Source organism: Lissotriton vulgaris, chromosome 6 (assembly GCF_964263255.1).
Source record: "Lissotriton vulgaris chromosome 6, aLisVul1.2, whole genome shotgun sequence".
NCBI classification, from domain to species: domain Eukaryota; kingdom Metazoa; phylum Chordata; class Amphibia; order Caudata; family Salamandridae; genus Lissotriton; species Lissotriton vulgaris.
Window position 1 is genome coordinate 898,469,764 of NC_141694.1, and position 23,298 is coordinate 898,493,061.

At 48.6% G+C, this 23,298-nt stretch overlaps 1 protein-coding gene across 1 annotated transcript in view; it reads left to right on the top strand.

Annotated features, from left to right (window-relative positions):
* Window positions 1-23,298, top strand: part of BUB1 (BUB1 mitotic checkpoint serine/threonine kinase) — a 1,006,269-nt gene that overhangs the window by 340,987 nt on the left and 641,984 nt on the right. The window contains exons 15-16 of the mRNA XM_086926890.1: window positions 8,661-8,742; window positions 10,912-11,074. Of these exons, the coding sequence (XP_086783016.1) occupies window positions 8,661-8,742; window positions 10,912-11,074 (245 nt within the window). The remainder of the gene's footprint in view (window positions 1-8,660; window positions 8,743-10,911; window positions 11,075-23,298) is intronic.

Here is a 23,298-nt window from a genome sequence, read left to right on the forward strand (position 1 = left end):
CAAGTCATTACAACACAAATTCATTATCTCTCACCCTTATCAGAAACTGCCTGTCGGCAGACCCTATTCCAAAATTCACCGGACCCAGGGGCCACAATGGATAATACGGAGGTATTCAAAAACACCACATGGACACTAACATTTTGAGTCCACTTGGTAACATGCCCACGCCGTCAAGAGTCCAATATCCCGAAGTGCAGGAGTTTGTTAATATTAACACAAATTGCCAGGTCAAGCCAGACTATCTACCTCCTTCACTGGAAGCAAAAGTGGAACCGCAAACGGGCCAGGAACCCTGCCAGCTTAAAATACTAGAGGAATGGCCATTCCAATAAAAAATACAGGAAATTACTTCTTTGTCACCCCCTCTTCCAAAGGAACAACTTAGCAGGGCACCTGGCTCCCGAACTGATTCATCTCAAGAATGCCCAACCTACCGGGAACATTCAATCAATCAATCAGAGCATTTATATAGCGCGCTACACACCCGGAGGGTCTCAAGGCGCTAGGGGGGGGGGGGGGGGGGATCCGCTACTGCTCGAACAGCCAGGTCTTGAGTTGCTTCCTGAAGGCGAGGTGGTCCTGGGTCAGGCGGAGGTGGGTCGGGAGGGAGTTCCAAGTCTTGGCGGCGAGGTAGGAGAAGGATCGTCCCCCTGTGGTGGCTCTTCGGATGCGGGGGACGGCGGCGAGGGCGTGGCCGGTCGATCAAAGCTGGCGTTTGGGACCGTAGAAGTTGAGGCGGCTGTTGAGGTATCCTGCGCCTTGGTTGTGTGCGTGGGTGAGGAGTCGGAAGGTGATTCTCTTGTTGACCGGGAGCCAGTGCAGGTCTCTCAGGTGTCCGGAGATGTGGCTGCGACGGGGGATGTCCAGGATGAGTCGGGCTGAGGCGTTCTGGATCCGCTGGAGTCTCTTCTGGAGTTTGGCGGTGGTTCCGGCGTAGAGGGAGTTGCCGTAGTCCAGCCGGCTGGTGACGAGGGCCTGGGTGACAGTCTTCCTGGTCTCGGTGGGGATCCACCGGAAGATCTTACGAAGCATGCGCAGGATGTTGAAGCACGACGAGGAGACGGCGTTGACTTGTCTGGTCATGGAGAGGGAGGAGTCCAGGATGAAGCCCAGGTTGCGTGCGTGGTCCGTTGGTTTGGGTGCGCTGCCTAGGGCGGGGGGCCAACAGGAGTCGTCCCAGGCGGAGGGTGAGGATCCCAGGATGAGGACTTCCGTCTTGTCCGAGTTCAGTTTCAGGCGGCTGTTCTTCATCCATCCGGCCACCTCTTTCATCCCTTCGTGAAGGTTTGCGGTGGCGGGGTCGTTGGTGAGGGAGAGGATAAGCTGGGTGTCGTCGGCGTAGGAGATGATGTTGAGGTTGTTTTGGCGTGCGATGTTTGCGAGGGGGCTCATGTAGACGTTGAATAGCTTTGGACTGAGCGAGGAGCCTTGAGGGACGCCGCAGATGACTTCGGAGGCTACGGAACTGAACGGAGGGAGGCGGACTCTCTGTGTCCTTCCGGCGAGGAAGGAGGTGATCCACTCCAGTGCCTTCTCCTGGATTCCGACGTTGCTGAGGCGCTGTACTAGGGTACGGTGGCAGACAGTGTCGAAGGCCGCGGAGAGGTCTAGGAGGATGAGGGCTGCTGTTTCTCCCTTGTCGAGCAGAGCTCGAATGTCATCGGTGGCTGCGATCAGGGCGGTCTCGGTGCTGTGGTTGGCCCGGAAGCCAGACTGTGAGGGGTCGAGGGATCCATTTGTCTCGAGGAAGGCAGCCAGCTGCTTGTTGACGGTCTTCTCGATGACTTTTGCAGGAAACGGGAGCAGCGAGATGGGCCGGTAGTTCTTGAGGTCGGTGGGGTCGGCTGATGGCTTCTTGAGTAGGGCGCTGAGTTCGGCGTGCTTCCAGCTCTCTGGGAAGGTGGTGGAGTCGAAGGAGGTGTTGATGATGTCATGCAGGTGGGGTGCGATGACAGCGTCGGCCTTGTTGAAGACGTGGTGAGGGCAGGGGTCGGTCGGAGATCCGGAGTGAATGGAGTTCATCGTGCGGATGGTGTCTTCAGTGCTGATCGGAGTCCAGGCGCGGAGGGTGGTGGTGGGGGCTGGTGGTTCGGTCATGGCGTGCGTCGGTTGCGTGCTGAAGCTGTTGTGTATGTCCGTGATTTTGTTGTGGAAGTAGGAGGCGAGGGAGTTGCAGAGGTCTTGCGAAGGGGTGATATCGTTGTTTCCGGCGTTGGGGTTGGAGAGCTCTTTGACGATGTTGAAGAGTTCCTTGCTGTTGTGTGCGTTGTTGTCCAGTCGTTCCTTGAATGTGGTTTTCTTGGTGGCGCGGATGAGTTGGTGGTGCTTTCGGGTGGCGAGCTTGAGGGTAGCCATGTTGTCCGGAGTTGGGTCTCTGCGCCAGGTTCTTTCGAGGGTCCGACAGTTCTTCTTGGAGCTTTTGAGTTCGTCGGTGAACCATGGGGCTTTCTTGCTCCCGGGTCTGCTCGGCGGGGTCCTCAGGGGGGCAAGCTCGTCGGCGCAGTCGCTGATCCACTTCGTGAGGTTGGTGGCAGCCTGGCTTGGGTTCGTTGTGCTGGCGGGAGGGTTCATGCTCAGGGAAGTCGCGAGCTGGTCGGCTGTGATCTTGTTCCAGTTTCTGCGAGCAACCTGTTGCTGGTGGTGGTGGATCGTGGTCCTTCCGAAGCTGAAGTGGACGCAGCTGTGGTCCGTCCAGTGGAGTCCGGTGGCGTGGCTGAAGGCGATGTCCTTGCTGGATGAGAAGACGGGGTCCAGTGTGTGTCCGGCATAGTGGGTGGGGGTGGTCACCAGCTGCTTGAGACCGAGGTTGTCCAGCAGGGTGGTGGTGTGGCGGTCGTTGTTGTTCTCCAAGTGGAAGTTGAGGTCCCCGAGGAGGATGTAGTCAGCGGAGCAGAGGGCGTGCGGGCTGATGAAGTCGGCGATGTCTTCGCTGAATTGTGTGCGCGGTCCCGGGGGTCTGTAGAGGAGGGTGCCTCTGAGGGTGGTCTTGGGGTTGATGTGGACCTGGAAGTGCAGGTGCTCGGCGGGTGCGAGGGTGTCGTCGGTGTTGGTCGTGACGCGGATGGTGTTCCTGTGGATGATGGCGATGCCTCCTCCGGTGTTGTTGATGCGGTCCCTTCGGATGATCTTGTAGCCGTCTGGTATGGCGATGGCGATGTCGGGCGCTGAGGAGGCATTCATCCAGGTTTCCGTGAGGAAGGCGACGTCTGGTGATGTTGTGTCGAGCAGGTTCCAGAGCTCGACGGAGTGTCTGTGGACGGAGCGGGTGTTGAGCAGGATACATTTCAGGTGGCTGCTGCTGTTGCTTGTCTTGGTCTTGGTTGGTGCAGGAGTGGTACTGGTCCGGATGCAGGTGAACTTGCAGGCGTTGCAGCAGAAGGGTCCGTGGGTGCGTCTCGGGTGGCTCGGTAGCATCCAGGGGTTCGGCCGGCGTTGAGTGCGTAGAGGGTGGCGGCGTCGTACGTCCGGCGGGTGAGCTGGGGTCTGTGGGGGTCAGGGGTCCTGGCACTGGGCGCGGTCCAGGCGCGGACGGGCGTAGACGGGCTTACCTTTGGCGCACCGTCGGCGCTCCCACTGCGCGCGTCCGCTGCGCGGTCGCTGAGGGGGCGTCATAAGAAGGGGGCCGGGAGGGCGGGTCAGCTGGGAGGCGGGGTCGCGATGTCCAATCGTCTGGCGAGGGGGCGGGGCGCAGGCAGGAGGCGGCGGGAAACAGGAGCCGGAAGAGCGGGCGGCCCAGCGGCGGCTGGGGCGCAGCTGTCGGCGGCGCTCTGCGGAGGAGAACTCAGGTAGCAGGAGGCAGCAGGAGGCTCTGGGGCAGGCAGGAGCGGAGAGGAGCGAGGGGGAGACCAGGCCAGAGGCGCATTATGTTCAATCATCGTCAGCAGAATCGAGCAGTTCACCAACATCTTCAGTTTGGCCGCTCCTGCTAAACACCATGAACACAATTGGCAAAGCAATGACCTACCACGCCGACAAGTTGGATACCCAAGTGTATCTAATATTTTAGCAATTCATGTCCAGGGGGTTTAACAGAAATTGCAAAGCATCAATGAGATGATTAAGAAGGTGCAGCAAGATCGTAAAACAACATTTTTAATGTGTTACTGCCACTGCACCCAAATTATCGACAAACTAGTGGCAGTTCCAACCCTACTGTCAGACCTCTTGGGTACAACCAAAGCAGCCCGAACTAAGGAAGCAAACAAAGTGAAAAAGATGGAATTCCAAAATCCCCTGATGCAGTGAGTAATAAGGAACTATTGACTCCCTGACCCAATTTGTCTATTACATGCCGTAGTGCAAACCATAATACAAGGGAGCTACCCTCTTCAGAAAACATATACAGCATATTTAAGAATCCTGAAGGAAAAGAGAAATCGCACCCAAAAATTCAAGCTACACATATCACAAAACCAACAACTACATCAAGGAGTGCCACGAAAGAATCCAGTACAATCTGCCCACGTGCGAACAACCAGGACAAGCAAAACGCAAGCTATGTTAGTCACAACCCTGACCTAACTCACAGCTATAGCCACAGAATCGACAAAGTCACCAGTACATGGGTTAACGAAACTGACACAACACAATACAAGTGTCCTTCTGAACCCACCCCTGAATCTCCTACTATCTGCTTTGGTCGTAAATGCAACGGAAAGGGGTGCAGACAAAGCGCAGCAGTGACCTCCATGAACTATAACAATAAATTGCAGTTTATCCCTTACTACGTTTCAAGGGGAAACCACAACATTCTTAACAGAAGTGTACTGCTTAAACTCTTTATTGCCCTTTCTCCCCTGAGTCACATTAACACCAGTGACATAGTTAGTATAGAATTCAAAGACAACCCAAACCTTATGGGTCAAGAAAATACAACAGCTACGTTTGTAGATAACTCCATTATTGAGCAAATCTGGCAGCAGTGGAATCCATTTGCCAAATGGGGCATCGAGCTAAAAAAGATCGTTCTCCCCCCCCACCTGTTATCCCAACCCGCTACAACGCCAAATCATACAGCGGGCATGTTAAAGGGAGCTAAAGGCCCCGACCAGGATAGCCCACTAAAGGGTAAAGACTCCATGGCTAGAAAAATTACCATCACCTTTGCCCATCCAGAAGCCACAAAGCCCTCGGGGTTTCGGCATTTGAACTCTGCCGGAAGGTCCCATTAAATGGCATGAACTAATGCACTCGCAGCATAAAATTTCCTCCAGGCTGTAATATCTGCTCTTGTATGTGCATGGCCTAAGCACAAAACTACAGGATCCTGGTTTCATGGACTTTATAACACAGTACAACATTCTTCTCTTCCAAGAAATATGGCAGTTAAACCCTTCACCAATAGTAGGCTACAAGGAATTTCTAAATTCGGCCAAGGAAGCCACCAAACGTGGGAGATCTAAAGGGGGCCTTTCCACTTTCATCTTGACCAATGTTCCATGGCACGCCTCTGCCGTAGATCTCGATTCCACCTGGTTGCTATGTGTCAAACTCAATGCACCGCCGCCTCTCAATAGTTTGCTTATCCTAAATATCTACATCTACCCAGCGCATAGACACAAAAGGTCAAAAACCGAACAATTAATCACATCACTACACCGAACAATTAATCACATCACTAGGGTCATAAAGCTTGCGTACCCGGACGCCAATATCATACTGTCAAGGGACTTCAATATGAACCTATTGCAATACAGGAAAAAAGGCACTAAAGGACCCCCACAGGCCTTTAATCAACATGATACCCTTGGTAAGAGATGTGCGGCCCGCCCAGCAGACCTTTCGATGTGTGTGCTTATGTGGGCTTAACGTTCAAAGCTTGACAGACTGCATACACAAGGATCTCTCAAAAATCAGCCTCAACTATCGACTACACATTTACGGACCATGATTTTCTTCAGTGTATTACAAACTTTCAAATCCTTGATAGGGCAGAGAGGGACCACCACCCGCAAAATCTTTCATGCTGTTAAGAAAAGTCGCCAAACCTGCCAAAGTGCTGTCTCAAGACATGCAATGCTACAACCTTAAACGCCTTATATGGAAAGAGGACAGTATCGATGACATCATGGGCATTTGCACCGGCCTTTTGGAGAAATTTAAAGCTGAACCCTTAAGATTAAAAGCCTGGGAGCCCTTCATTCAAGAACTAAATCCTACATATTCTAACCAGGCCAATTGCGGTAAAACAGGAAGACCATCCGGGACAGCTTGGTTCACCAAAAGTCTTAGGAAAAAAAAACAACTAAGTAAATACTTAAGACAGCTACGGATCCGAAGACCCGATCCCCCTCAGGAACTCCTGTTTTTAATCACAAAAGCAAAAAAAGACCTAAAAAGGGACACACGGGTGGCCAAGAAAGAGTATCACAAACTGCTCTGGGCAAAACTTCATTATTCTTGCAAAGAAGGAGATGCTAAGCTATTCTGGGTAATCACCAGTTATGAACAGGCACCACAACTCAGGCATCATGGAGGACACTTGGAGAGCCCCGAATCCTGGTGGAGAGTATTCTAAACCCAATACATAAGTCGGGTGCTCGTTCTGATCCATCAAACTATAGTTTGATAGCATTAATCGATGTAGAGGCAAAAATGTATGCATCAAATTTGTTGACGGACTTAAAGGACTGGGTCAGCCGAACAAATCTCATCCCTTATACACAAACAGGATTCCGGGCAGAGATGGGTACCCTCACAAACATGTCTGTGGTCACCCTTCTAGCCAACCAAGCCCTTGCAAACTCATTGCCCCTATATGCATGCTTTATCGACCTTAAAGAGGCCTTCGATAAAGTTTTGAGAGCTAAGCTTTGGAAAAAAATGCAAAATTGGGGGGCACCACCCAAACTCCTGGAGGCCATAATTAACCTGTACTCACGAACTTGGGTTCAAATCGGGAAAGGCGACGGACGTAGTATTACCAACAAGATACCAACTCTCAACGGCTGCTCAAGGGTGTGTGTTAGCCGCCTGCCTATTTAACATGTACATCGCCGACCTCGACTAGCATCTTCGGTCAATTCAATCAGACCCCCCCAAAATTGGGCAACATACCCGCACCTTGTCTCCAATATGCGGGCGATATCGGCTTATTAGCGCAAACACCAGTAGGCCTGCAGCGACTAATTACCAGTTTAGGAGCCTTTTCGCGCCTTATTATCAACCATCAAAAAGCCAAGGTGTTGTTTCTCCAAACATTTCAATATATCAAAAATCTGCAAATTAATTTGTAAACTGGGTGAGCAACTCTTGACCCAGGTGGATTTGTATAAATACCTAGGATTTCAAATAGATCGTAACCTCAATTATAAGCCACACATCGATCAAGGACATACGAAAGCTAAACCACTGCAGTTCACATTTAAAATACTTAAAAATAAGCTCATAGGCTCCTCTACCAGGCACCTGTTAAAAGTCAATGCAGATAAACTTCTATCCTCCATTTCATACGGCTCAGAAATTTGGAATCTCAAAGACTCCACAGTTCTTAACACAGTACAATCCACTTTTTTCAAGAGACTGTTTTCAGTCCCAAGACCCATTTCACAAGCTCAAATCCAACCAGAATATGGCTTAAAAAAACTGATTCCTGTCAGACAAGGTGCACTAGTGAAGTACTATTGGAGGATGAGGGATGACGACGACAACACTCTAGCCCATCATTATTGGGTAGAAATTGTAAAACAAGCCAGGCTTAACAACTCAATTATTGAAGTTCTAAAGGAATCCCTCTCGGCATTACAGCTGGAGGAGGCCTGGCTCACCCTCACAACGTACTCCACCTTCAAATCCTAAGCGAACAAAACCATCAAACTGATATCTTTACTAACTTTCAAAGAAACATCATGCATGGACAGTGATTCAAGGATATCAGATTCTGAAACCTCAACCATACTTGTTGGATCACTTTTCTTTCCAGAAAAAGCACTGTGCTGACAAGGTGACGAGTCATTATTGCACCTAATTTGTGCCTTCCCCTTCCTATTAGAAATCTGAAAAATGGTCCTTCGGGAAGTCTTAAAGTAGGAACAAATAAGAACTTGCAGAGCCTCAGTTATTCATTGTCTTGGATGGTCATTGACCCAACTGTTTTGTAGAGCCATAAAATTCCTGAAAATTGCGGTAAAAGAACTGGCCAATAAAAGTGAACTAACTTAAGTTGTCCTAGTATATACTGTCTATACATTTTCCTATTTATTTTTCCTTGACACTATGTCCTAACTTTTTTTAACTCAATCCGTGTCAACTGTTCGCAGAACTATCTTCTTGACTTTTCAACCCAAATTTTTTAAAATGTAAATTTCTTGCATTCCGTTTTTAATGGTGGTTTTCCAACTCTTTTATGATTTTTTATGAAATCCAATTAAAGTATATTTGACTGTGCTACTGCGGAGTGAGAACACTCATCACTATTCTGTTTCTTGCTACGAAAGAAGTGTTCTTTTTTTATTTGATTCTGCTCATAACTTAAAATTTGCTTTAAAAATCTAACCTTGCAGCCTCATGCATAACAAGATCAAATTAGAATATGCGACAGTCCAATATTTTGCATGCCAAAAATGGGTTGGTCAGTTAATTTGTTATAGCTCAATTCATCAACTCGTGTGATCGGATGTAAACTGCACACAAGCTTCTGATGGATATCTATTTCTTAGCCTTTTACAGAATGGGGAAAAAACTATCGAAGTGAAAGCTTTTGGAGAACGCCCTGGCACAGGCCTTGCTCTAAAGCCAGAGGTAAGCGCACTATTGTTTGGAATAAAATGTCATGCTTTAACTACTTTGTAAAACCATTTAAAAATTAAATTACACCCATGAACATTTCTTCGTTATTGTACAACACTCATAACCTCCAGTCAATCTGATTCGTTTTCTTCCAAGGCAACTTCTGACTTGAGAACTGGAAGGCCCTAAAAGGTTATTGCTCCCTTTGCCAGCTCTAATCTCGTTTGCTCCTCTCTTGTATTATGTGGCACTAATAAAGTATCAGCACCTGACAGTGCGTGGAGAACGACAGACACTTTGGTACATATTACCATTTACTAGTCGACAAAGAATTTAAAGAACCGACAAGTACTAATAGTTTGGATCGTAAAATTTCAAATCAGCCTGATCCACATTATAAATATTAAAGCAATATGTTGCAAATTCACACTACTATTGGAGTAGGGTGTGCAAAATTAGCTTTTGCTCAATTACTCAAATTTTCGGCAAAATTGCACGAAATGTAAATGTCATTTTATGCTATGTTTCCATAAAATGTGTCTTAATGTCAATTTTGGTCCAATAATACGTTTAAACAAAAACAGTGAACAGCTGCTTACCTTCTGTTCGTGGTAAATTGGTGGAATTTTGCATAAGAAATGAGAAATTACTGAAATTAAGCACATTTGGCTGGCGTAATTCTTTTTCCCCCTATGAGTATAGATTGAAGGCCTTCACAGGGATGGTCGTCCGCAGACTACGAAGACTGTGATTGCTGTTAAATGCAGCCCATATTCCTCGTCACTTTCTCAAGTTTGCATTGACAGAGGACCCTGGCTCTTAATTCACAATTCTCTGCTGCAAATATGAATTAAATACAGGGCTGAGTTGAATGGTGTGCTTTGCAAAGACTTCTAACCCAAGGCCTGTAGTTGAAAATTCTGGCTCATATCTTTATTAAATTCTGGCTCATGTCCTTGTTAAATTCTGGCTCATGTCCTTGTTAAATTCTGGCTCAAGCTCATGCCTTTGTTAAATTCTGGCTCAAGCTCATGTCATTGTTCAATTGTGGCTCATGTCATTGTTCAATTCTGGCTCATGCATTTGTTAAATTCTGGCTCATGTCATTGTTCAATTCTGGCTCATGCATTTGTTAAATTCTGGCTCATGTCATTGTTCATTTCAGGCTCATGTCATTGTTCAATTGTGGCTCTTCTATCCATGTTAATCGTACTCTGAAACGCACAATTCCTTTAATGCATTACAAGGTACTGGATAACTGGTATTTTATCATTTTAGTTGTTTTTTTGGGATTTTTCACTTTTTAACAAAATGAGCCTTGCTTTTCAATGTTAAGGCCTGGGAGACAATTAATATGCTGAGTCTTCAAGGCTTACTGGACAACCCGACTTCAGAAACTATGAGCGAGCAAGATAACACGACCAGTATATCATGTTTGTGCGTTTCTGCTCCGATGGCTTAAGTCGTGTCCAAATTCTAAGTTAGTGTGCCCAAATCAGTGTATCAAATATCTGTGCCCCAGTATTCAAGTCAGGATGTAAATCCACGGGGTTGTTTATCCAGGTTATTGTTTCTTTGCTTCTAAAAATAATTGAGGTCTGCTATAGTGACGTTCTACGTGAAAAAAGTTTTCACATGATCCATTAACTCACTCTTCTTCCACATTGTGAGCCCCTAGCTTTAAATGTTAAAGCGCTTCTTAGACACAGTGCCTCAAGCTTCACCTCCAAGCCTTGCAGGCTCCGACGGAAGAGACCCATACTGATATAGCAGGTTTGCGGTTGTAGGTCTGGATTAACAAATGCAAATATAAAACACTTGCAAAATATTTTCTACTGGGCCTTTCATGTCTTTCAAGGGTTCCTTTTAATTGCATTTCTTTATTTTTTTGTTTGAAATATTTCTGCAGAAGACTCTTCATTACACCTCTGTTGAATTCATATTTTAAAACCTTTAATCCATCTCTGTACGTTATATAAAAAGTACTGTTTGATATGTATGGTTGTGTACATATGTTTGAATATGTATATACATAATCAACTTTGAGCCGTACTCCATTTGCCCATTAGTTTGGCCCCACTGCCACCTTCAAGCCCCTATTTCAGCAGCGCTTTAAAGTTGTGTAGACTATTGACGTGTAAAAATGTCCACGGCTAACATGCAATCATATTTCTTGCCTAGGATGGAGTTCATAGAGCTGAATCATGCAATGGCAATCTTGATGTTCTTGGGAACAGTGCAACTGTGTCTTCCACCACTGTCTTTTCTGGAGCTTTCAAAGACAATTCCAATCTGTCCACAACGCCATTCTTTGGACAGTCACAACAAGCTTTAGAAGATAAAGGTAAGATGCAACTCTGGTAGCAAAAGAACTTGCAGTTGTGCCGTAGGTAAGATCTGAAGGAGACGATTAGTTATAAATTCCTCACCTTAGAATTTCCCCCAGGCGTCAGACTGGATCTGGAGAATTTTTCTTCAGTAGTACCCCTGCGTGTCGGTAAGTTGGATTGTTTACCATTGATGACGTGGTCACCAGAATGACGTTGCGGTATCTACTTAGACGTCACCCCTGTGCGCAGGCGTCCGTTCTTTCTTTTACCACGCCAGCTAGCGCAGATTCGGAGACAGTGCTACTTTGAGTCACTTTTTGACTCTTTTTATGACTATTGTCGACTTCGTTTTTCGAGTCTTTCAACTCCTGGTGCACAGGGATGTCATCTCGGCGGACCAGCTTCAAGCCGTGTGGTTCCTGCCACAAGCTGATGTCAGTGACAGACCCCCTTCTTGTATGTCCTCTTGTGCATTGAGTGCGACCACGACCCAAAGTTGTGCTCCGCGCCGCTCGAGGTCCCGGTCGAAAGGGAGGTCGTGGGACTGGTCACTGAGCAATCACCACCACTCTTCATCGAAGTCTTCGTCTTCGGCTAAGTCGAAGCACAAAAAGAAGGCAAAGAAGCACTGCCACTCTTCGCGTTCTCCCCGTCCGTCGGCTGATGCGACGCAGGATGTGGATGGTAGTCGTCCTGGTCCGCCTGTAGAGCCTGTTGGATTGGCTCCGAGCTTCCCTCCCTTTCCGGGATCCGGGGCGACCCCTATCTAACTTTGTAGCTTTTTTCAAAGCCCTCCACTAATTTTTTTGGGCAGTTCGACTCCGCAAGTCCACATTCGTGCTCCGCGGACCCGGCTGGGAGCTGTAGGCCTTCGATGCTGGCGGCTTTTACTTCGACACCGCAGGGATCCAGGCCTGGATCAGCGCCGGTCGGCCTTTTGACACCACCTCCAGCGCTGAATCCAGTGGCGACACCTCCTTTACCTCCAATGCCAGTTGTGTCCCCAACTGACGTCGACCTCAGCCTCCCCATCGATGTGGACACTGAGCCGGACCGACGTCACCCGACGTCGGGACCGGCGCCGGAGAGTACTTTTGTACCCCTGTTCTCCCCTGGTGTTCCCTATTGCCCTGAGTGGCTACCAGGGTAGGGAGAGGAGGACTGGGAGGGGTCTGTGGACCCTTTGGCAGACCAGGTGAAAGAACCAGACTGGAGAGAGGAGTTGGGTGAGGCCAGTGGTCTGCACACTTATTAAGACCTTGGCATGCTTTCTCCCCCTACTGTGGCTACGGAAGAGTGCATCATTGTGAGAAGTTAGCCTGGCATATGATGTCAACTAGTTCTAGTGGGCACCTTGCACCAGTTTAATCGACCCTTATTGATCGTGGTTGTAAAGTCAACCTTATAGACAGCTATCCTAGTGGTAGAATGGACCAGCAGTCTTTAGGCTAAGACTTCAGTAGGCGAGTTAAGCAAGTTGTATTACCATATATAATCCCTTAAATACCAAATGAAAGGACACCACACAAGGTATATATCCAATATATATGTATTTAATCTAAACACAGCCCCTCTGCACTCTTTATGAGGTCGGAGGTAAAAATACAATACAAGTCACACAGTTAATATACGTTAAGTTGCGCAGTATACTTTATGCCCTAGGGGCCTCACAAACCATATACTAAGAAAGTGGTATAAGTACCACATGAGAGTTAGAAAGCAATCGCTGGGGCTACACTTAACAACCACAGGTTAGAAAGTAGGAGGCCCACGGGAGACGCATGCAGTGTCTAAACACAGACGCAGGTTACCATTGACTTTCTATGGAGTTCGTAAAAGTTACAATTATACAACTTAAGGACACTTCCGGATGGACTAGGATGGAACCCTTGTTTTGGCCAAGATGTCCTGCAAGGGGAATATCATGGGCTAGTGTGAGAAGGAAGCCCCTGAATGCCAAAGGTTTGACCAACCTCCTGGAAGCTCCAGGCTTTGGGTCTCTAGCCCCTGAATACAGGAGCCCATCATCCCAGTAAACGTTGTGGGTCCCACTAGCATTCCCAGCAGCAGCTTGCTGTCTGAGGGGTTCAAGAGAAGGGCAGGCCAACTGCGCCTGCCTCAGATCTGCCCTAGAGGGTCCTCCTGTCCCAAGAAACTCAACCTGATCAGGCTCAAGCTCTACTAGGACAGTTTCCTCCGGGGTCTCACAATCAGCTTCCGGAGAAAGCTTATCCTCTTCCTGAGGCAAAGGGGAAGGCACTGCCTTAACCGTACTGCTTCTCCTCCTGGTAGGCAACTGTTCCATTGTTCCAGAATCCAGTGCCTGTTCAGCGTTGCAATTTCTGACCTGTGACCTAGTCACAGCAAAGACATGTGCTGATATCCCTAACATTTCTGCATGGGTCCTATACTCCACTTCAGCCCAAGCTGAAGTCTCCAGGTCATTGCCAAGCAAACATTCTGCAGGGAGGTCTGAGCTAACCACAACCTTTTTGAGGCCAGTTACCCCTCCCCAGGAGAAATTAACAATTGCCATACTGTGAGTGGTAGTGACATTGCTAGCATTGGTCACTAGGTAATTTTCACCTAGTATGATCTGTCCAGGGTCCACAAAGCCAGGCGTCACCATTGTGACACTAGCACGTGTCCCTGTAGGCCTGAGCCACTTTGTCATTAAATAAAGGAGTTTGTCTGTACTTGCCCAAGTTATTGGGACTCACAGTAGAGGACAGAATTGTGTCCCCATCACAGATCAAAACAGCTTGAGTTGGTATTCTGACTAGGCCAGAATCCATCTCAGTTCCCAGGGTACTACACCCTTCTGTTGAGAACCACCACTTGGAGCTGACTAGGGGGGGACATTTGCCTTAGGGGCAATGGTGGCTGGAGCTGCCTCCTTCTTGGTGCAATCACTGGTCCAGTGAGTATTTCTTTTACAAAACTTGCAACATGGTTTCTTTTGGCCTTCTTTCTTCTTAGATTGTTGGGAACCCCCACCATTAGAAGCTTTTTGGGGACCTTGAGAATACTTCTGGTCTTTTGCGTTCTCCCCACCCTTTTGTTCTTGCTTCTTCTGATCACCACCTTGGTTCTTACCTTCTGCTTCACCCTGGTTCTGACCCATTTGTCTGCCCTCTTACCCATTTGTCTGCCCTCTTACCCAATTCTTGTGGAGAGGTCAAATCAGAGTCAATCAGGTGTTGATGCAATACCTGGATCTTATAGTTATTAGGAATCTGTTCTCTCATAATAAGGTTATACAATCCTGTACAGTCACTTACTTTACTGCCCAGCAACCAGCCTTCCAGAGCCTTAGTAGCACAATCTACAAAATCAGTCCAGTCCTGAGTCTGTGTCTTTTGGATATCCCTGAACAGCAACCTGTACTGCTCAGTGGTTAAGCCAAACCCATCTATCAGAGCACTCTTCAGGACGTAGTAGTTGTCAGCATCATGCTCCTTAACTGTCAGGAGCTTATCTCTGCCTTTATCGGAAAAATAGAAAGCCACAAGATTGCTGCCCACTGGCTTTGGGGTACCTGCTGTACTTTGCAAGGCCTCTCCAAAGCAGTTATCCATTTGTGGATGTCATCCCCAATCTGATAGGGAGGGAAAATCTTGTTCAGGTTTCTATGGTCATGAGACCTTTCCCGATCTCTAGGCATTATGCTGCCACCAGCGGGCTCCAGCCCACTCAATTTCTTCTCTCTCTCAAGAGCTAGGGTCTCTTTTGCAAGGGCAACTTCTTGCCTCTTGATCCTAAGCTTGGCTTCTCTCAACCTAGCTTAATGCTCTCTTCTCTGAGGGGAAGCCATCCTCCTCAGAGCAGAGGCAGTGGACCCTACTGAGTAATCAGAATGATCAGAACCACTGGACAGTGATCTGCGCCTTCTGTTTCCAAGGTTAGGCCGATATGGAAGGTTAGACGGGGGCCTACCATGGCCCTCTCCACCTCCAGATAGTCCTGTGTTGCCCATGTCAGTTTCATCAACCTCATCCTGGTCAGCATCCACCTCCTCATCAGAGACCACTGGATCTTCCCCAGTATTACTCTCTTCTATGGATGGATGGATGGATGGATGGCCCCCTCTCTACTACCTTGGTTACCTGGGTCTGATGCATTCTCTACTTCATGAGCCACTAAGATATCTTACAGGTGGTTAAAGGTTGGACTCTGTCCTTGTCTCAACTTTCTGATTGCACACAGGCTTCTCAATTCCTGAAAAGTGAATGTGTCATACTTAGAAGGCAACCTTTTGTTGTCTGCTTGCAGAGGTCCACTAGGCCCTGCTTCCAAGGACATTGCTAGTGAGGTGTGGTGCGTGCACCTACATACACTACTTGTTTTCCTATTAGAACCTCTCTAGGAGTTGTAGTCAGGGTGTGCTAAGCCCTCCCCCCCTACTACTACTAAGTTCAGTAGAACTTATGTATATAAGACTTGATTTATATGTACCTACAGGTACCTTGGTATGATCTTTCAGATGATATCTCAAGATTATTTGGTAAAACAAATTGGAAGCTCTTATCCCAACCGCTGCACACCAATGTGAGAAGTTAGCCTGGCATATGATGTCCACTAGTTCTAGTGGGCACCTTGCACCAGTCTATGCAACCCTTATTGATGGTAGGTTGTAAAGTCAACCTTCTAGAAAGCTATCCTAGTGGTAGCATGAACCAGCAGTCTTCAGGCTAAAACTTCAGTAGGCGAGTTAGGCAAATTGTTTTACCATATATAATACCTTGAAACCAAATGAAAGGACACCACACAAGGTACATATATATAATATGTATGTATTTAATCTAAACACAACCCCTCTGCACTCTTTGAGGTCAGAGGTAAAAGTACATCACAAGTTACTCATTTAGCATACGATAAGTTGCACAAATACAGTTATGCCCTAGGGGCCTCACAAACCATATACTAAGAAAGTGGTATAAGTACCACGTGAGTTAGAAAGCAGACCTGGGCCCTGTGGAATCGCTGGGGCTACACTAAACAACCACAGGTTAGAAAGTAGGAGGCCCACGAGAGATGCGTGCAGTGTCTAAATACAGACGCAGGTTACCATGGACTTTCTATGGAGTTCGTAAAAGTTACAATTATACAATTTAAGGACACTGCCGGATGGACTAGGATGGAACCCTTTTCAAACTAGGACACTTCGAGAGTCAAGACCCACGGCAGCACCAGAGTATTCGTGTTACCTCACCCAGGGAAGCCGGGTGCATAAGTGTCTTTTCGTGTCTGCAAAGAAGTGCTGCAGGCGACCAGAGGAAAAGTGTCAAGGGTGGATCCAAGGGTGGATCGGTGATGTGCAGAACCTGAAAGCAGAGGGGACAGAGTCTGGGTCACTAGCCAGTGACCAGGAAGGTACCAGGAAGGAACCAGGCGATGGCGGATTCTTGAAGGTGAAGAAGAGTTTGTCTCTTCAGCCACGAGGTCCAGGAGGCATCGACGATGACCAGGCGCTGGATTCAAGCTCTCCCACGATGGATCTAGATAACTGCAGTGTCGGTATCCGGATTGGACCCAACAAGCCTTGGCAACCGCAACCCACGCAGGATGTTGAGATTGACTCTGTTGCAGACCAGCATGGTCAGTGATGCTTCTCCTTTTCAAGGAAGCTGGAGCAAGCCTGGAGCAACCAGGACAGCAAAGTAAATTCAAGATGGCGTCTTCAGGGGGCTCACTAGCCAATGGGCAAGGAACCGGGAAGACTCGTCGAGCTCAAATGCAAAGGCGGGGCCCATGGGACACTCGCGGAGTGTGGTGGCCTGGGCTTCGGTGCAAATGGTACTCGGGGCTGGGGCTTCTTGTACCCCAATGCACAACTTACTGAGGCTTCAGGAAAGGAGTGCAGGTAGCAAAACGCAGAATGTCCAAGATGTTCGGTCCCACGTCTCTCGTGTCCGCCACGGGTCTCTGCTTTGCTGTGGATGTGGATCAGGGTCAGAGAAGTCTGGAAGTCCAGTTCTTGAGTCGCGGAGTCTTCGGGTTCCGATGGGAGCCTTGAAACTGCAGACCGGCGAAGTTGCTGTTGATGCCTGTTTGCACAGGTTGGTCACTCCTTGACCAAAAGGGAGATGTCTTCCAGTCAGAATGGAATGTCGAAGGTCCAAGATATGTCTTTCAAAGATTCGTCCAGGATAATCTAAAGTCCTAGGGACACAGCTCCTATACTTATACTAAGGATGGGGGCTGGATTACCTTACTAGGTCCTTCCTATGGGTTGTCCAGTTTCGTGCCAGAGCAGGGCTGGAGTGCCCCAGCAACTGGTTTGAACCGGGCTATGCATGGAGCACCTTGTGTGCCCCAGGCAGTGTCTAGATGCATTCACTGAATGCAGCCCTCCCTGCCCCAATATACAAAACCCCTGTCTGGGAAGGTGCTGGCATCTCCCTGGACAGGAAACCTATTGTACTGGCCTCTCCTGCTGGAGTTTACCCCCGCAACAGAAGGTCAGACTCGTGTCTGTGGCAGCAGCATCCATTTTGTGATGCTGAGGCTCTTTTTAACTTTAACCGGGTAAAGCAGTAACTTACATGTCTTTTCCCTCTAGAAGGGTGGAATGCTACCCCCGCCGCCTGAATTGGTTTGGGGGGGGGGGGGGGGGGGGGTTGTATTCCAAAGTGTTTGACACCTTACACGGCATGTTTTGATAAAGCCAAACCAAAGTTAGCATTAACCGCGAGGATTATAATGCACTTAAGAGTATATGGTATGGCTATATCATAGAACAGCTATATGAAGATGGTTCCGAAAGCTGCAAAGGGGCTCAGCTCATGCTAGGGCACCCTCTCACATAAAACCAAGCACTCTGCCTCCAGGTTGTCGAGGTCTACCATAGAAGTGGCTTATAGGTGTATGTGTGTCTATATGAAAAGGCAGATGGAGGTGTGCTATATCTAAGTAAGGGGTGATTACACCACCTTACCCAGGCGGTGTGAACAGACCTGTGGTGTCAGTTTGGAAGGCAAACCAGGGGTGGCACAATACATGCTGCAGCCCTTGGTAGGCCTAGGGTACACCTATGCCCTGGTTACCTATGGTACACTATACAGGGGCTCACAAGAGTGACCCAGTAACCAATCTGGTATGCATCTAAAGTGCATGGTTTCCATTTAGAGAGAGAACAGCTGGGCTGTGGGTCTGATTAGCAGGCCCACAGCCACACTAAAGTAGAAAAACCAGGGAATCACAGTAAAAAGTGGGGGTGACCATAGGAAGCAGACCCTACTCTCCTACAATCATACACAGTGGTTTTGCGTAGGGCTGCTGAGTCCTTAAACCTTGGGCTTCCTACAGTGGCGGTTAGGACTAACCGCCTGACCGAGGTGCTTTAACTGGCTGCAGCCTCTTCGGAGCCTCTGCTGCAGTTTAATGAGGCCCTCACAGACATCCTTATGGGCACTTGGTCGAAGCCCAAACAGGGGCTCCTGTGGATAGGATGATTGCCCAACCCTACCGCCTGGCTTTGGTCAACCCCATTTTCCTCCCCCAACACCCCACCCCTGAGAGCTTGGTGGTCCAAGCCTCAACTTCCAAGGGTGCATTTCCTATCGCACCACCTGATAGGGAATCCAAAAAGCTGGACCAACTTGAGAAGAAAATGTTTTCTTCCTTCAGCTTAGAATTGTGGTTGGTGAACCCCGCATGTCTCTTGGGCCGTTACTCCCGCTCTGTGTGGGGCATGGTTGCGCTGGTGCTGCCACAGTGCCCATAGGAGGCCCGAACAGTTCTCGCGCGCGCAGTTGCTGAAGGGAGAGACGCAGCGGAGTTTGCCATAAGATGGTGGCTGGCTACCACCGACTCGCTGAGCAGGTGATGTCCAAGCTACACTTTTGGACATGCTGTTTGATGGCCGTCGATTGTTTGGCCACATAGCAGAAAACGCACTTGGGCACTATAAGAACTCCAGGGCTACGGCTAGGTCCTTGGGCCTCGCTTCCACTCCTCGCCCTGCACGGTCTGCTTTTCGCCCTTTTTGTGGCTACAGAAGGGGTGCCCCTCCACAGTCTGTCCAAAGCCACAGGCCTGCACCAGCTGTCCAGCCTCTGCGCGGCTGGGGAGGTGGGCCCCACCGCAGTGATTCTAGGGGTCAGAAGGCGGGTCATTCCAGCAGTGCCGCCTCTGCAGCAGCCTCCAAGCCCTCCTAGTCTGACATTTCAGGGCCACCATTTGCCAGTGGGCGGCAGGATTAGCCATCACCTCCCCCACTGGCCCAACATCACCTCAGACAGATGGGTTTTGCAGATAGTCTGAGGGGCTACCCCCCTCCCCTTCGAGACTACCCCTCCATCCATACAACCTCAATTTCATTGCATGTCGGAGGATCACTTGGCCCTACTCCAACAGGAAGCTATGGCTCATTTGGCCAAGGGAGCCATCGAACGAGTTCCTGTCCCAGAAGTAGGTTGTGGTTAATGTTCCCACTACTTTCTGGTGCCCAAGAAGGACAAGGGCCTGTGTCCTATCTTGGATCTCAGGAACGTCAACCGCCTCCTCCGGAAGGAGAAGTTCAAAATGTTGACATTAGCTCAGGTTCTGTCTGTCCTCAACCCTGGAGACTGGATGGTAGCATTGGACTTGCAGGGCGCTTATTTTCACATCCCCGTCCTGTCGGCTCACAGGCGTTATCTATGGTTCATGGTAGGCCACGAACCATTTCAGTTCACTGTGCTCCCATTTGGGCTTAACAGCGCACCTTGGGTGTTCACGAAAGTGATGGTGGTGGTTGCAGCTCATCTGCGCAGATCAGGAATTCCAGTCTTCCTCTATCCAGATGACTGGCTATTAAAGGCGGGCTTGCCCCAGGCTGTTGTGTCCCTCCTCCAGACTGCGGCCAACCTCCTGCATTCACTGGGGTTCACCTTCAACATGCCAAAGTCACACCTGATTCCCTCTCAGAAGCTCCTTTTCATTGGAGCGGTTCTGGCCAAAGCGCAGTTTCTGGCTCATCCTCCTGAGTAGTGAGTCTGGGATATTTGGGCTATGATTCGATCTTTCAGCTTCTAGCACTGGTTTCGGTCAGAATGACCCTGAGGCTACTGGGCTTCCTGACCAGCCTTCTCTTTTCAAGTCCCCTGTGGTAAATCGCTTCCTTAGGGGCATTACTCACTTGTTTCCCCCAATTCCATTCGTAATCCCCCAGTGGGACTTGAACCTGGTTCTGAGCTATCTTATGTGCGCTCCATTCGAGCCACTCTATAACTGTCCTCCGACTTCTGACACTTGAAACTGCCTTTTTGGTTGCCATCAAATCTGCTCACAGGGTGAGTGAGCTTAAGGATCTTTCTTCCAAACATCCTTTCCTGGCTGTTCATCTGGACAATGTTGTCCTTCCCACTAGGCCTGATTTCCTTTCCAAAGTGGTTACCTCTTTCCATATAGGGCAGACCATCACTTTGCCCACCTTCTTCCCGCTGCATCCTTCTAAAGAGGCTCCACTGTCTGGATCCAAAACGTGCGCTTTCATTCTATCTGGATCGCACGAAACAATTCTGGGTTGATGACCAGCTCTTTGTTGGCTATGTGGGTACCAAGAAAGGACGGGCCATGCAAAAACTGACCATCTCTCTATGGGTCGTTCTTTGCATCAAAATCAGCTATTCCTTAGCAAAAAAGGAACCTCCAGTGGAGTTGCGCGCCTATTTCCCCCAGGGCGACAGCAGCCACTAATGCTTTGGAACGTGGCAGCTATGTGGGCTTGATTGTACATGTTTACTAAACACTACTGCCTGGACAGCTAAGTCCGGAGAGACCGCTTTTTGGGGGGTTTAGTTCCCCAGGACTTTCTGGTGGGAACTTAGTTCGCAGACCCACCTCCCGGGTTGGTATTGCTGGGGTATCTATTCTAAGATGAGGAATTCATAACTAATGGTCTCTTTCAGATAAACAAGTTACTTACCTTCGGTAATTATATATCTGTAAGAGACTTATATTAGTTATGGATTCCTCTCCGCCCCTCCCATCCTCCCAGTTCTGCAAACGGACTTCTAGGGTAAGGGACTCCGTTTTCAGGGCCCTAGTTTTTCTTGCACCAGTGGTCCATGTCTTGCATGGCTCTGCACTTCTTGCGTGGAATGTCGTGTAAAGAACTGACGTCAGCGCGCAGGGGCGGCATCTAATTAGATACAGTGACGTCATTCCGGCGACCATGACGACAATGACGAACGCAGAGTCGACCGACCCCACCAACCGACACACAGGGGTACTGCTGAAGAAATATTCTCCGGATCCAGTCTGACGCCTTGCGGTAATTCTAAGGTGAAGAATCCATAACTGATATATGTCTATTATAGATATATTGTTACCGAAGGTAAGTAACTTGTTCTTTTGTGTATGTGCTTTTAAATTAATCACGTGTTGCTACCTTTGTTTTTTGAACATTTTTTAAATTGATTTTGTGTGTGATTAGATACATTTTACTTCTGACTGGGCTAATTGGATCTGAATTTGCTTGGGGGTAACTCACCAGAGAGAGAGGACTGCCAGTTCCTGTTGGTCCCTATGCACTGTCTGCATACTTATGCAAAGAGTGACGTCACTTCCGCCTTGATGCGCTCCACGGAGTTCACCTGCATGTATATAAACAGGGGCGCTGCGCGGACGCAGTTGGCCCAAACCTGGCACTAGATACTTGCTGAAGCTTTGCACTTTAACAGGAACTGCTAAATGGGGGCTTTTAAATTAATCACATGCTGCTACCTTAGTTTTTAAACATTTCTTAAATTGATCTTGTGTGATTCTATGCAATTTACTTCTGACTGTGCTAATTGAATCTGAATTTGCTTAGGGGTAACTCGGGGGTACTCACCGGAGAGGGGTGACTGCCAGTTCCGGTTGGTCCCTCGGCACTCTCCGCATGCTGACGGATGCTGACGGAAAGAACGATGTCATTTCTACATTGACGCGGTATAGAGAGTTCACCTGCATGTATATAAAGGGGCGCGCCGAAACGGGCCCAGGACCCCTGGTTCGAAAGTGATTTACTCCATGGAAGAACTCCGCAAACTAAAAGACACACTTTACACAATGACCCTCCCTGCAGCATTAGTAAATAGGCTTCTACTAGAATATCTGTTAGTAGACTGGTGGGAGAAAACTGGCACTCAGGCTGGTTCCGATGCCACCTCTAGCTTAAGGGCTGCCTTACTGAACACACGGTCCCTTCCGAAATGTAATCTCAATCTTTGGGCTGCTCCAGGAGAAGGAGCTGGATATCCTTGCTCTAATGGAAACATGGGTAGATGACGCTTCAGGGCGCGATATAGTGGCCTCCCTTCCCCCTGACTATGATGTCTTGACATTCAATCGACAGGGGAAGAAAGGAGGGGGGGGGGGTTAGCAGCATTTTGCCGCAGGGCCCTGACTATTGAGAAGATAATCGAGGAGAGTCTTGTCGGGCAGGAGGTCCTAGGGATTAAGATTGGATTAAAATCTTCTTACCGGACAGTGGTGGTAGTATATCGTCCACCCCGGCCATCTCCTGCGATTAACGATCTATTTACCCAATTGGTTAGCGATCTATGTTCCAGATACTAACAGATGTTAGTAATGGGGGACTTCAACTACCACTGGAACTTGACCCCAAGAAAAAATGCGACTAGTAGGTTTGGAGAGGCTATGACCATGCTGGGCCTGAAAAAATTGTGGAGACTCCCCCTCAAGAGAAGAACCATACCTTGGACCTCATTTAGACTACACCTCTTGTTGCATTACTGACAGAGTGTTGACCATGTAGCTGGTCAGACCACTATCTGATCAGTTTCGAGATCCCTGTGCCTAGTCGACCAAACCTCCTACCTCTAGTGTGGAGGACGGTACGGAACTGGCACAAGATAGAGGACGTCAGTTTGAGGGAGGCAATATACAAGACCATGCTTCCAGGGAAACAGTCTGGGGACCCGGATGTGGAGTATGAGAAATGTACTTGCAGGTTGAGGACAGCCATGGACAAGGTGGCTCCCGCCCGGAGGGAAAAGTTATTGAATAGAGCGAAGGGTGCCCCGTGGTATTCAAAGGAAATAACAGGGGAAAAACAGGCACTCCGCCAGTGCGAAAGGCACTGGCGGAAATCATACGAGCCGAAACCCCGGGAGGAATACAAAGCAAAACTAGCTCTCTACAAAGCATCAATTATTGCAACGAAATCTGCGTACTATGAGCGGAAGATTAGGGAGTCCACGGATACTCAGAAGGAGACCTTCAATGTGCTTAAGGAGCTGAGTCAAAA